The sequence below is a fragment of the Hetaerina americana genome, unplaced genomic scaffold, assembly GCF_022747635.1.
Source record: "Hetaerina americana unplaced genomic scaffold, ioHetAmer1.1.p SCAF_5, whole genome shotgun sequence".
Classification (NCBI taxonomy): domain Eukaryota; kingdom Metazoa; phylum Arthropoda; class Insecta; order Odonata; family Calopterygidae; genus Hetaerina; species Hetaerina americana.
The window spans coordinates 10,691,868-10,706,136 of record NW_027287095.1 but is presented as its reverse complement, the minus strand read 5'-3'; the positions used below and the strand labels follow the sequence as shown (position 1 = coordinate 10,706,136).

General features: G+C 35.5%; 1 protein-coding gene across 1 annotated transcript in view; it reads right to left on the bottom strand.

Moving 5' to 3' along the window:
* Window positions 1-14,269, bottom strand: part of Tnks (tankyrase) — a 44,337-nt gene that overhangs the window by 10,303 nt on the left and 19,765 nt on the right. Inside the window, exons 7-16 of the mRNA XM_071592942.1 lie at window positions 12,686-12,826; window positions 11,272-11,401; window positions 11,066-11,164; window positions 10,817-10,982; window positions 8,996-9,272; window positions 8,138-8,370; window positions 5,770-6,266; window positions 5,488-5,648; window positions 3,137-3,300; window positions 2,020-2,203 (exon numbers count right to left, since the gene is read on the bottom strand). Coding sequence (XP_071449043.1) covers window positions 2,020-2,203; window positions 3,137-3,300; window positions 5,488-5,648; window positions 5,770-6,266; window positions 8,138-8,370; window positions 8,996-9,272; window positions 10,817-10,982; window positions 11,066-11,164; window positions 11,272-11,401; window positions 12,686-12,826 — 2,052 coding nt within the window. The remainder of the gene's footprint in view (window positions 1-2,019; window positions 2,204-3,136; window positions 3,301-5,487; window positions 5,649-5,769; window positions 6,267-8,137; window positions 8,371-8,995; window positions 9,273-10,816; window positions 10,983-11,065; window positions 11,165-11,271; window positions 11,402-12,685; window positions 12,827-14,269) is intronic.

Below are 14,269 nucleotides of genomic sequence, written 5' to 3'. Positions count from 1 at the left end.
CTAGGAATAAATCCCAAATCGACTACAGAACAAGATTATCTTAATCAAGCTTTTACTCAGACTTTTCTAGGTTCAGCAAAATAATTCCCTGATCTTAAAAGGTAAACATCAGCAATGCAATGCCCACCGGAACTATAAAATGTGCCTGCTATGTCTGATGCCCATTCATGTCAAATGGCTTTGAAATATATTCACAGTACTACAGAAGTGTAGAGTGGGAGGCACAGAGAACTTAAAAAACAATTATTAGTATTCTGTTCGCTACATTTTTAAATATTCAAATTGAAATAGTGTCCTCTACATGGCATGCAGCTGCTGAAGATCTCAAAAAGAGACAATTTCAGCCATAACTAATTGAGTAATGTAATGGTACTGACTTCTGAGAAAACAACATGACAGTTGACGCTGAAAAAACACAAAGAGAACACGTCTACACCAATAGAATTGAGCTTTTTTATTAAAGCTTTCCAAACAACTGAAAGTATGAATACCTGGATTGCTAGACAAAACTCCAGCCTCCATGTTTGGAGTCCCAGATTTAAAAAGTGGTAGCTGACTTCCCTCAATGGTTACAAATTGATTTTTGCTCCATTTGCTTACGAATAACAATTTGAGTTCAAGTAGTTTGTGAAAGATCTTGTACCTTGTTACTAAAAAAATATTTTGGAGCAGAGTTTACAGATGATTGTACATATAGAGTGAAATATGATCGTTGTATTTTTCTCTATGCTCGCTTCAAAGGGAAACCACTACGCACAAAGAAGAGACACTAATGTAGTTGGTTCCAAGAGACAAAAGCCATCAAAGATATTTTAATAATTTCAATCCTACAATGAGGCCAGAATTGCACTGCACATTCTGTACTTCTGAATTGGCACCTTGAGTCCTGCTACTCAAATACAAACAGTTCCATCCTTACCATTCCCAAACAATGACTCGAGCCAATTCCTGGTTTGTGTACCTTGGGTGACAGGTTAAGTTTAGTTTAGGAGAGTTTTTGATTATCAAAGTGCAGGGTATTTTTTTTGTCCATGGTACTGAGTGGTTTAATCAAATGTATGATACTGCATTTGTACAAGGCAAAAGTCAACAGAAATTGAGATAAATGAAAGTAGGGAAATGACAAAAAAAACAGGAGTGAGGAAAAGATATTCCATCTCCATATTCATTCAAATTGATCACAGAAAAGCTATCCCAATTAGGAAAGAATGTGCAACATGCATAAAAGTAAATGGGAGAAATGTGTATTGTGTATGGTTCTTAGGCAACATCAAAATCATAGTAAATTTGGAAAGAGACATGAATAGGAAACTAAATACAATGAATAAGATTTTGGACAAATGGGAGCTAAAGATCAACACAATGCAAAGGCAATACAAGAAAAAATTCACCTGAATAACACAATAAACAGATAATATTAACAAGTTCTTAGAAAGTTGGCTTAAACAAGAACACTTCGATTTCTACAAATATTTCATTGCATTCACATCATCAGCTGGACTGGATGATGCTATCTTGAAATCATAAATACCAATGATTGATAATATGAGGAGATAAAAAGAAGAATAGCATTGGCAAGAATTCATTTCAAAACAAAACAGCTCTATTAACCAATAAATAACTTCAGACACAAAGAAGACACTTGTTTGCTAGCATAAGACAAAATATTTCTAATTTATACCCAACACCTTGCATGAAAAAGTAACATGAATACTGATTGCATCCTATTTGGTGTTAAGTACCAAGAAACACAAGTATAGAGCCATCACATAAGCAAACAGTAACACAACATTTTGATTGTGCAGAATTTTGCACAAGCAAGACAGTTACATGCACTTCACACTTCAATCAACAAACATTTTTGGAGGTGATTTCATTCAATCGAATTTTGACTGATTAACATAGATATTGACAATACCTAAGGTTTGCATGCCCCTAAAAAATTAACTCTCTTCTCAAAAGTTTATTTTATACCACAAAATTTCATGATAGTTTTTTTTTATCAAATGAGATACTCACCTGCTCCAAACATTCCACCAATGTAAGCATGCCGTTCATCAAAACCTTTTTGAACAATGGCATTAATGAAAGGAGATCCATGAAACAGCATTCGCTCATTTGCCTTGTTGCCATTTTCCTCTGCGACTTCTTGACGCCTATGGGCATATCGTTCCCACAGCTTCCGATTTTGAACTTTTTGGATCTATGAATAAAAAATAATCAGGGGGTTATGCTCATGAGAGGGATATAATTTTAGTAATAAAATGAATCCCCCTCTGTCTTTGGTACCTGCCCCACCCCATCCATCTTTCCAAAAACATGGCCTTGGTCCCACCTACCCTGGAGTTGCTAACAAAAATTCTCCCTTCATGGATTGTGCCATTCTTCCCCTTTTATCCACTTGACGTCTCCTTCGACTAGCCCTAAACCCCCTACATTAAGCCCTCCAAGTGTAAATACAACATTTGCTACTCCTGGTACATTTAAAGTCCTCTTGATAATGGCATGAAAGCATTGAAACAAGTTACGGTACATTACAAGTTAAGCATAGAAAATTACTAAGTACTTTTATTTAATTACAATTCCACAAAGTTAATATGCCTACAATTTATTTCATTTCATACAATTTTAACACTTCAAAAAATAGAGCACAAATCCTGTCATATACAGATTTTCTGATCCAAGCTCTGACAGGCATTCAATTTAAAAGATAATAGCTGAATAATATTGCATCAAATACCTAAGGGGCTATAACAGTGGCTTTGGATTGTCAATTATTTAATTGAACTATGTAGAATTTATTAAAGTTTTCCGGATCTAACTTTGGAACTAAAAACTATCCTTACAGATAGCAGTTAAAAAAAGTCAAAAAACATACATCCATTGAATTTCCTAACATGTATATTCATAAGAAAATACAAATGGAGGGGAAATAAAACTGAAAAAAACCCCTGGGTTTGAGTAAGGCAATGCTATTCTAATTTTAGGTACAATTTTCTTCTCTTCAAAACAAATGGTATATTTCAGACCTCAAACTTTAAGGGATCAATTATAAAAATATCTCATAATTGATGTCAATGAGAAGGTTTTTCCCTTTGAATGTTGCACAGAAATAAAAATATAAACTTTTACTTACTCTGACTATATTGTAACGACTGAATACACCCCCAGAGATACCATTATCCCTGTGTTCTCTAATAGTTGACTGCATTTCCTCTTCAACTGCCATGAATTCCTTGTCTTCCCTTAGCAAATCAACCAGTAACGTTCCAGGCGAGGGTAATGGTGACCATAAGTTAACTGGAATTAAAATTTAGGAATTTTACCAACACTGTGCCATGAAACTTCAGCAGTGAACATATATGTACAGTAAGTGCACAACTGAGGTGAATTTGAGTTGTGTGTATCTGGAGTTACAAAGAGCTACAAAATGTCATTAATACACTGTTGCAGTACACTATGTTTAGGCGTGGTGTCCAAGCAATAAATGTGTAGTCCACATACTTGCACATGATCTTTTGTACTTTTGATTCAACTGGCTTTTTCTTACTTCAAATCATGGTTACTGAGGTAATTGATGTGAGATTGATTTGAGCCATACACTGCCAAGTAGGTATCTTGCACTAATGAGCCATGGTGCAACTGCATTGGTACTTGTAATGGGCTGATGGGGGCAATTGATGCCCTAAAGCTACTGTATCAATACATACATGCTTAGGACTTCAGGGGATTTGAAGGGCAAAATGTGATCCATTAACTCTGTGAATGGGCAGGAAGTTAAAAGTAGATGCTGAGGCAAATGATTTTGTTGAATTATTACAACTTGATGCAGAGGGAAGAAGATATGAAGATTTGATTGAGCAGAAATACAAAATGTCAGACTGTAATTTCAGTGGGTAAAATGAATATGCTGAGAAGAAAACAACTATTGTGCAAATATCGCTGGCCAAATTCACCGGTAATATATAATATTATGATATACCATTCATTTTCCAAAACAATTATGTTCATACTAAGCAGGTACTTATCAATTAGTTTTTTTTTTGAAGATACAAACCAATTAACAGTAATATGATGTTTGTAATGAATAGGATTTTTTCAATAATGCCAGAATTAAACTTTCGGAAGCTGTCTACAAGCATTAAAACTAAATAACGATCATACGTACACATTCCATGCTAAAATTAGGTTATCTGAAAAGACGCTCAAAATATGCCATTTTAAGTTATTTCTGCAGAAGTTCTATTTACATTACTTGCATTACTGTGACAATGACACAGCTGACTGAAGTAGCTAACAATTTTATTATACACTGGTGTCAGGTTGTTACAAGTTACATGGTTTTCTACTCGTAGATATTTTTGGCATTAATTAATCATGAAAATTGTGGAATTACTGCATAGTATTTAATGCTAAAAAATATCTCCGCCATGATGTCAAAAGTAGGGTGCAAAAATTGGCTAGACAAATTATGGAATTAAGGCATCTTAAATGCATTTTAGCTATTTCATTATTTCATGAATTGAGAAACACTACAAATAAATGTGATTTGATAATGCTCTTAGGTTTCTAAAGTCATATACACTAAACCCTCAACAATATAACTATCTGAAGTTATGATGCATGTAACCCCATGGAGTGTTTTTCTCCTCAATCTTGGACATCACTTACCATGAACAACTACATATGACTCAACATGATACATTTGAGGTCGTACATGAAAGAAGATCTCATTTAAATATGAAATCTCATTCATGCAAAATATATTACTGATTCTATCAACAAATTTAATCTGTAGTAATTCATAAGTACCTTTAAACAAAACAATGGTAATTTACACTCAATTGCATTATCCCATTTGTTTTGTCTATCTGCATTATTTAAATAACTAATCGATCAAGTTTTTATTTGAGCCTGAACTTAAGAATGTCTGTGCGAGTTTCATTTTGCAATTTTCTACAGCAAAAATGCAATAAATTGCAGCCACAGTTTTCTGGGTCTCATCTGCAAAATGTGTGGTGTTTAGACCAATATATGATTGTTTCAAATAACAATAGTTTATTCATAATTTCAATATACAGCGTGAATATTGTTTATTTTCAGCCTTATTTGCAGATTCATTCATTCATTCCGTGTAAATGTGTGAATTGGCAGAAAATAGTGCAAGCTCTAGGGATTAGCATTGGGCGAGCTCTACTCACTCTCTTATCAAAACAAACTTAGAGCTAACTACTATTATTTTTTTTATCATTTCATGTACTTCACTTAAATTTTAGATATCAATCACCAACATTTAAAAAAACATATTACCTAAAGTTTTGTTTTTCCATATAATGCATAGCAAGAAAACAATAACCTTACACTCCCATTAATAATTACGTTAATATAAAAGAAGAAATTTCACTGCACATTTCTGCCCTATAGTAAAAATGTAACGTCTAGCAATAACTATACATATGTGAAATACTATGATCATGTTTAACTTACCAGAACTGCTGTAAAGTTTCTCAATTCCTTTTATCAATTTGTGACGGTGGCCATATGCAGATATTCCAACTTGTTTCAAATCCTCATGTCCCATTTCTGCTAAAATATCTAATGTAATTTGTTCCCTTTCAAATAATTCCGATAAATGTTTTAGACCCAAGCTGGAAAAAACAATAAATCATTTAATTAGCACCAAATACTCAAATTCAATACATGCCATGCAGACAATTCATGCAATGGTACATTTTGACTGCAAGGTACTTGCTTCACTGGATTACACACCTGCACACAAATCCTGAAACGGTGGCAACATCGTGAGCAGCACCTTCAGGCTTCCCGCACCCATCGGCAAGGCAGCTGTCCACAGGGGGTGTGGGCGAAGGGGATGAGGATGAGGGCGAGGGAGAGGTGGACGATGACGGCAGGGGAGGAATGTTCTGGGGCAAGGGCAGAATGGGCGGGGCGGATGACCGTGGCTGTCGATGGCTCAGGGCTGGGACCACGCCTAGTGTGATAGGGGTTCCAGATGGCATAATTACAGTCTCTGTGGTGGGAGCCGCAGGGCTGGGAGGAGGAGGAGATGAAGGCTTTGGAAGGGAAGGTGACGTTGGAGGAACCACTGGGGCTGGAGCACTTTGGGGTCTTGTCTGAATGGTTGGTACATTCTGCTGTGATGCCATTGCATCTTGAAGCAAGCAGCGCACGTCTTCGGCAGAGGCCAAATCCACCGGTGCCTGTCCTTCTTGGTTTTTCAGGAAAGGGTCAGCCCCATGAGCAAGCTAAAGGTGAAAATTCAAGCCCAACAATCAAAATATAACCATGACATACACAGATTTCCAAAATAAGATTTAACAGTAAGATGAGTGCACATTGGTAACTACAATGGAATCCATGGGAAATTCATTACATTGATTCTTCTTACAAGTTGAGCATACTGAATCTGTAACGAGGCTTTTCGGAATATCCATCAAGAAAGTAAAAAGGAAACATTTGAACTAAGATCCCTAACAAAAGGGAACCAGGGGGCATGTTTGAACAGTGTTAGACAATGAGGTGAAAATAGCAAGGAAACTGAAATGTTTAAGGGGAGAGAATTGAATCAACCAAACTTTGATGGTTTGAATGAGAGTATCATTGAGTAGAATTTAAAAAATTCATGTGTAGCCTACAATAGATGCTCTTAAGGTCAAGGGATCATAGGAGTGAAATCTAAAAGACTGCTGATGAATAAGTACTGACTTGATAAAAATATTTTTGGAATACAGGCAGTCACCATGTTACCAATGAGATCGTTCCTGAGAATATCTTTAGCCTGATTTGTTACATGGCCAGCACAGCTGTTATGTACAGACTATTGACATAAACTAAATAAGTCCTTTTGCAACATTCAAATAATTTACTCACATAACTTGTAGTTACAAATAACTTATAGTTATAAATAACTTATACGGAATCTGAAGCATTGTTATGCACTAACTGAGTGATTGTGTGCACTGCTTTAACCAATTCTTGAGCAATAAATGCTTCTTAAAGAGCAACTTAAAGAAAGGGTCTGCATCTGATTTGGCAGTACATATTATGACAAATTTTTTGACAATGTTCATAACTAAGCATTATGCAGTGCAGAAAGATGCAGACAAGAGAATTATTGCAATGAATGTTTGGCTGTGTGGCAAGTCAGAAGCCTTCATTAATGTTGCTGGAGGCGAGAAGGCAAGTTAAGGGTGAAGGTAGAATGGATTAACATCAGGGACTACAATCACCTCTCAGGGCATATCTCATTATGAATCACAAGTTACCATCTGTCGTTGTTGGGAAGACGAATTCTCTACCACCATTTTCCTCATGATTATCTCCTATATGGTGGGGGGAAATGGATTCAGGGGGTTAACTTTTGAGTTATACTAATATGCACCAATCTTATGACCGAACATTGAGGGAGATAAAATCCAAATTAATGGAGCTTGATTGGAATAAATTTTCACACTAACAAAGAACACGCACATAAACCATTGCTGAGGATTTTTATGCATGATTATTAGGCGTGATGGCTACAAACATACACTCAAATAGAAGTCATATAAATTTTGTGTAATTCTACACAAGTTGAATGGAATGAAAAATTGATAAATAGGAATGAAGATTAAAAAAAAAAATAATTTGAAAAAAGATACTTCCAAGACATTTTTAATATGCTACTGATATTAAGTCCACGAAGTCTAGAATTTATATCCATCACTCCGAATTATCTGCTGGATACTTCCCATCAGCTTTTATGGATAATTGTCTAGTTAATCCATTCTTTAGGGAAGCTGTCAGGGTTCTTCTTAAGTATGGAACTCTTTAAATCAGGCAATCTGCAACTCGGGGATCACCGGTATCTTCCAAACAGTTAAAAATTGACTAACACATTGGATTAACCACTTGTTTCAGCAGCAGCTACACTTAAGCAGCATCACAGCAACTACAATCATTTTGGAAACATTGAATTTCAAGTGACTAAAAGTTGGCATGCATCAACTCTCAGTTGCAGTAATTCATCGGAGGATTTTTTCTCAATGAATGTCTATTTCTTCCTGCAAGGCTAAATCTTCCATGGTTATTCTTTTGGGTAAACTTGCACCAGGGCCATAATGAAACATGAACTCACCAGCAAAGCACAAAGTTGGGTTCGTCCTTTCTGAGCAGCCTCGTGCAATGGTGTGAAGCCCCATTTGTCCGTAGCATTAACAACAGTGCTGAACTTAATGAGAAGAGCCGCTATATCCAAGTGGCCGTATGATGATGCATTATGCAAAGGTATAAGTCCACCTTTGTCCTGAGCATTGACATCAGCTCCTCTTTCTAGCAGAAACTCAGCCACTTCCAAATTGTTGTATCCGGCTAAAATTTAAGCATGTGTACAATTTTGTAATATTTTAACTGTCACAAGGACATTAGTCCAAAAACATAATACATAAATTACATTTAAAGATAAGGAGTTGAAGTGCTTTAAATGGGAACAAATGAGGTCAGTATAAAATGGGACATAAGAGATAACTGAGACAAAACAGGTGAACAACTGCTTACATACAGGTATGTATGATTACAAGCATTACTCCAAGTAGGCTGTAAAAAGCTATCATTCCAGTAATAATGAATGAACTATTTAAATCAGCATCATAAAGATCATATTTAAAAAAAACATTAATGTGCGTTAGAAATTCAAATCAAAATGATCTATTTACTATAACACACTTCTAAGCATGAACAAATTTCATATTTGATCCTAACTAATTTTAGAAGAATCTCATTAGAGAGCATCCTCATGGATTGCAAGCAGATACTAATCAGGAAAAATTTTTACTTTCACAATAAATATTATCACACAATTCTCAGGTGAATGATAAGTTTTCTGATTTTGAATGCTTAACATGCTAAGGACCAAAATATGCTAGGGTGATCGAAACCAACTACATTTATTGAATCAAATTACCTAAATCTAATTTTCATTACTTAAAGAACATACCAGCAAGATGCAGTGGAGTTGAATTCCTTCCCTGAGCATCACGGCAGTTAATATTGTCTGCTGTGACCAGCCTCTGAACACGAGCCAAATTCCCCTTCTTTGCCGCATCCAAGAGGGCAGCATTCCCTCTCAACAGATCAGCCACATCCTGATCCCCAGTGCCACCTCCCCCACTCCCCTCCCCCCGACTTCCACCTCCTCCACTTGAATTCCCCCCCCTTACTAAGTCCAAAGGTGTGGCACCATCACGGTTCTTCTTACTGGCATCTGCCCCATGCTGCATGAAAAACAGGCAGGCAGTTAGAAAACAGGGGAATGAATTTCACTATCCATATTTGCGTAAAATATATGACCAGATCTAAAATAGTGAATTGAGAGAAGAATAATAAAAAATAATCCAGCTAAGAATATTATTTTATGCTGTACCGATTGTAATGCAAAGTAAGAACAATCTGAAATACCTCTTGTGGCTAGCGTACTTTTCATCCAAGCCCAAAGGGTTTAAATCATAACCTTCACACTTACACACACAATTTTTCTAAATATTTCGTGAATATATGTAGAATCTCATTTTCCCACAGAGATAAGCCCATTTTTTGTCATTTTTTCCTAGGTTCTATTAGAAACCATAAGTTTTTTATGCTTATATATATTATGATTATTGGTTGATTCAAATTGTTTTTTCAATATATTAGCTATTGAGATGAGTTTTGATCAATTTTTAAAATAATCATTGGAAGCTGCCAGGGCAGTAATCTGAACAATTCGAAATACTACGCTTTAGATTTTCCAAAAATAGCAGTTTTTCAAATAACTTAAACTAGCACCACAACCATTGACTGTCCTTAGTTTCATGTGGTTTCATTTTAATATTAATTAATATTACTACATAAGGATGAAAGAAAATATATTCAAAATCAAACAGAATCTGGAAAGTCTAAAAAAAATATTTGAGAACATAAGAGAATCTTTCTATACAAGAAGAAGTCATACTTCTAAAACAAAGCAGGCCTTTAAAGCTTCACAAGATGTTTTGGAATGTTGAATGGAATGTATGTGTGTGTATGCGTTGGCACCCAAGTGCCTGTGTACAAAATATGGTTCCCCATCACTTTCAATTATCTGAAACCACATTCCTCTAAATGTCTCCCAATAGGAATTGGCATCCTAATGTATCCTTATGGGGAGCCTTACGAAAATGTTGATAAATATAAAACCCCTGAGGTGAGATTGTCCATGAACCATTGACCACCTTTATTACAAAAACTCAAACCAGCATCTGAAGTGTAGAAGGTATAAGACCAACATCAATCAAATAACTGTATCATGCAGTTACTTTTTCACACTGTGAAATAAAAAGCTTTCATGAGTTATAAGTAAGGATATTATGATTCAATGTACAAAATCATCAATCCAAAAATGGATGTTTTGAATACATCTGTATATTATCTGTATCAACTTATATCAATGTACCAACAAACTTAAGCACATATATGTCTGAATCAAGAGTTATTTGTAAATGAAACACTACTCGTGTTAAAAATTGTAGTATTTGGTACAAATGGTAAAACATCCAGATGTATTCATAAGTATGGATATTAAGTTTATGAAAGGGATCAAGTTGAGTATTTATACTATTTTTCCCTAGACAAGATAGATTTTAAATTAATTGCTGCTAAAAATTATGCAAAATCAACACCACCAATTATAAAACCACAGATGGAAAAAGATACTGGTAATCAACTAATGTCAATTAATTTCATACTAAATGTCCACTGAATAAATATGTAATGTAGGGGCAACAAAGAAATAGATGCCTACCTTTAAGAGTAGTCGCACAATCTCGTACTTCCCTTTAGCCGCTGCTTCATGCAAGGGGGTGAACTTCCACAAATCAGCAACGTTAACACTTGCCCCGTGTTTTACCAGTAATTCCGTGACCTCGTAATGACCATAGGAACATGCATTGTGGAGTGGGACTAAACCTCTGTAAAAACAATTTGAAATTACTTAAGCTGGAGCAATACAACAAACACATGAATTTCTATTAATCATTTACAATATACTTACCCTTTGTCTTTAGCATGAACATCTGCCCCATGGGCAAGCAAAAATTCTACAACAGCCACCCTGTTATAACCAGCTGCAAAGTGAAGGGGTGTGGAATGCCTGCAAAAATATTAAATCGTCATTCATACAATGTAACCAGTATTCCAAGCATGACCATTCAACTTAAATCATTAGCATAGAGAAAATTTACCAATGAGTTGACTCACCTTCCATCTAAATCCCTACAATTAACTATTTGAGGGTATGCAGTTAGTAATCTTTTAACTTGTTCTGTGTCACCAGCCTTTGCTGCCTCTAACAACTGGCATTCTACATCAACACTGCTTGATGGTGGATCTGAGAAAGAAAAAAATACCATCAAAATGATAAAAGGTCAGTGCCATATATCTAGTTTGCAATTTCAAACATCTCCAGGAAGACAAGATTCTGGGAAAGAATAAAATTATTACCACTAGGAAGAAAAAATTTAATGCAACTATCGAATCATAAGATTTTTCTCGACAATCAGTCCTAAAATCAAAGCAATCAAAATGGTTGTCTTCATTTTAGTTTGGCTCATCAAACTAGACAGTGGAGGGTGTGGTGCCCAGTCAATCAGTTCCCTGCTTGCTAGAATTCTCAGCTTTCAATAGCTTCACATTCCCAAGAGACATTTTAAGGTCTAGCACATACACTAAAACCTCTATACAAGGAAGACCATTGTATTAATCTTGTTCAGTCCCATTGCATTTAAATTACCGCATTTTCCTATCGATAATGTGCATCTTATGTATAATGCGCACCCAGAACTTTGTAGTTTTCATTCACTTGTATAGATACCACTTGCCCAGGGCTTCATAGTTATCTTGAACATGTATAGATGCCGCGCATCTGTGTAGACATACATATATGTGTGTAAAAATACTTCTATGTTTGGAATTTTTCAATTTTCATTACATAACATGCATCGTCATTTCTTCGATCATCTGAACATTTTTGTATAGATAACGTGCGCATTATCCATAGGAAAATACGGTATATGAAAAAACTTGCTTAAATCTGATGCAGTCCTAAGATGTATGAAACAACCTTTTAAGTACACATATACATACGTATTTTTTTAACCAAGTGATCATCCAAAATAAATGACAGAAATCTATTGGGGATCCAATTTCTACTCTTATGGATCAATATAGGGACCTATCATATGGACCCACTGCATATGCTGATCTCTCTAGCTAAGGTATGATCCATTTGCAACTACAAGCAATTTATCCAGATTTTACATGACACTTGCTTGAATGATCCCAAGCAGTTACAATAAATCAAGTTTCTACCACACTGAATGAATGGGAAAACACAAAGCTACATTTGGATTCTCTGATATTGCTAGCAAATGGAGCAATAAGAAAACTTTTTACTTGTGGTTGGATTATGATGAAGATTTAGTTTTTACTTTCCTAAAGATTGTTTTTAATGATAACCATAACTGTACCATAATTGAAACCTGCTAAGAAAGTCATGGAGGGGAGTTTAATACCCATATTTATGCATTCTGAAATCGAAAACATTTTACACTTAAGTCATACCACCAGTAATATTTTAATTTTAATAAATGGCATGAATAAAAAGAATGCTCACCTTGCAACACCTTCAGCACATTTTCCTGTGCAACCTGAGCAGCAGTGTAACCCTCCAAAGAGACGATTGATGGATCAACACCATATGAAAGCAGAAGTCTGCACCCTTGAAGGTTATCTTTTCGTGCACATAAATGTAGAGCTGCAAAAATTAATTAATAAATCAATAAAAAAAATTACAGGCATTACTGTATACCATGCATTCACACACAAAAATAAACACAACACATCAAGCATGTAATGTTTGCAATAATTGAATGCAGCACTTTCCGTCATTTCACATCAGAGCACATAATACAGCGATACTTCCTTCAACCTGGAGAAATATGTGTGGGCACAAAAAACCGGAACAAAATAGTTTTAACACTTAAATAAGCCCCATATTAAGATTTAATTTAGTTTAAAAGTGAGAAACTGAAGCAAAAAAACTAGGTGGTAATGAAAAAATGCCATCATCATGGGCTATCAACCTCAGGATTTTTTGTAGTAACTCTTGAAACTCTTCTGTCCCCTGTGCACCTCTTTAATCCCTCGTAGCTCCTTCACCTGATATTTTACCATTACTCACTTCTCATAGCTCACTCAAGGCCTTCTACTGCAATCTTTCCCTCCAGGGTTTCTTCATTTATAATCTTCAGTGAAGCCTCGTGCCTCCAGATGTGTCCAATCAATTTCTCCCTTCTTGTACGTGCCCTGCATTGACTTTTCTTTTCACCCACTCTTACATGTATTTCTTCATTTGTAACTCCGTCAATTCATTTTTAATTTCACAATTCTTCCATAGCATCACATTTCCATCACCCCCAATCTATTCTTCTTTGCTTTCCTATCCCAAATCTTTAGAGAAGTAGACCCTGTACATAACTGTTACAGATTCAAATCCGTACATCTATGCTAGTACTGCCTGCTATTAATTGCAACCTATTCTGGTAGAAAGCCTTCTTATCATTCCTATTCTGTTTACTAGGGATATGGTAGTCCATGGCTAGAGCAATGGACAACTGACCAGAGGGACTGGGTTTGATTTCTGGGCACCCTTGGCATGTATACTCTGAATGTATAAACAGTAAAATATAGAAATCATGGTTTTTGTTCTATGGCAAGTTGCACACTTAACATGGGTAGCATCACTTAATGGCTAAATTTGCGACTTAATAAATTATTGCTGTTCATTCCATTGTTTTTGGTGATAATATATGGTGTCAATATCATTTTGTCACCATTAAGAAAAATGTAATGCATCTTGAGTAAATATTTCCCAAACAGCATGGTATGTTAACGACAGTTTATAAGCCAACACTTAATAACTTTTCAGTTTGTGGATACATGAGTTTATTTTTTTCACTAGGCTCTGCACAACATTAACTGAGACCTGCAGAAGTTTAATATTTACTCACAACTGAAACAGGTCTCCTGGAACAGGAGATTCATGACATGGAGGGGAATCTTGGTTAATGAGAACCTTGCATTGAGTAATTTGCATAACGAGTGATGAAGAGAGGGGATTTGCTGGAATAATTTACATGCCTGCTACTCCAGTTTGTGTTTAGCACTCGTTCAGCTTGCATCTTAAGGTCACTAGCTA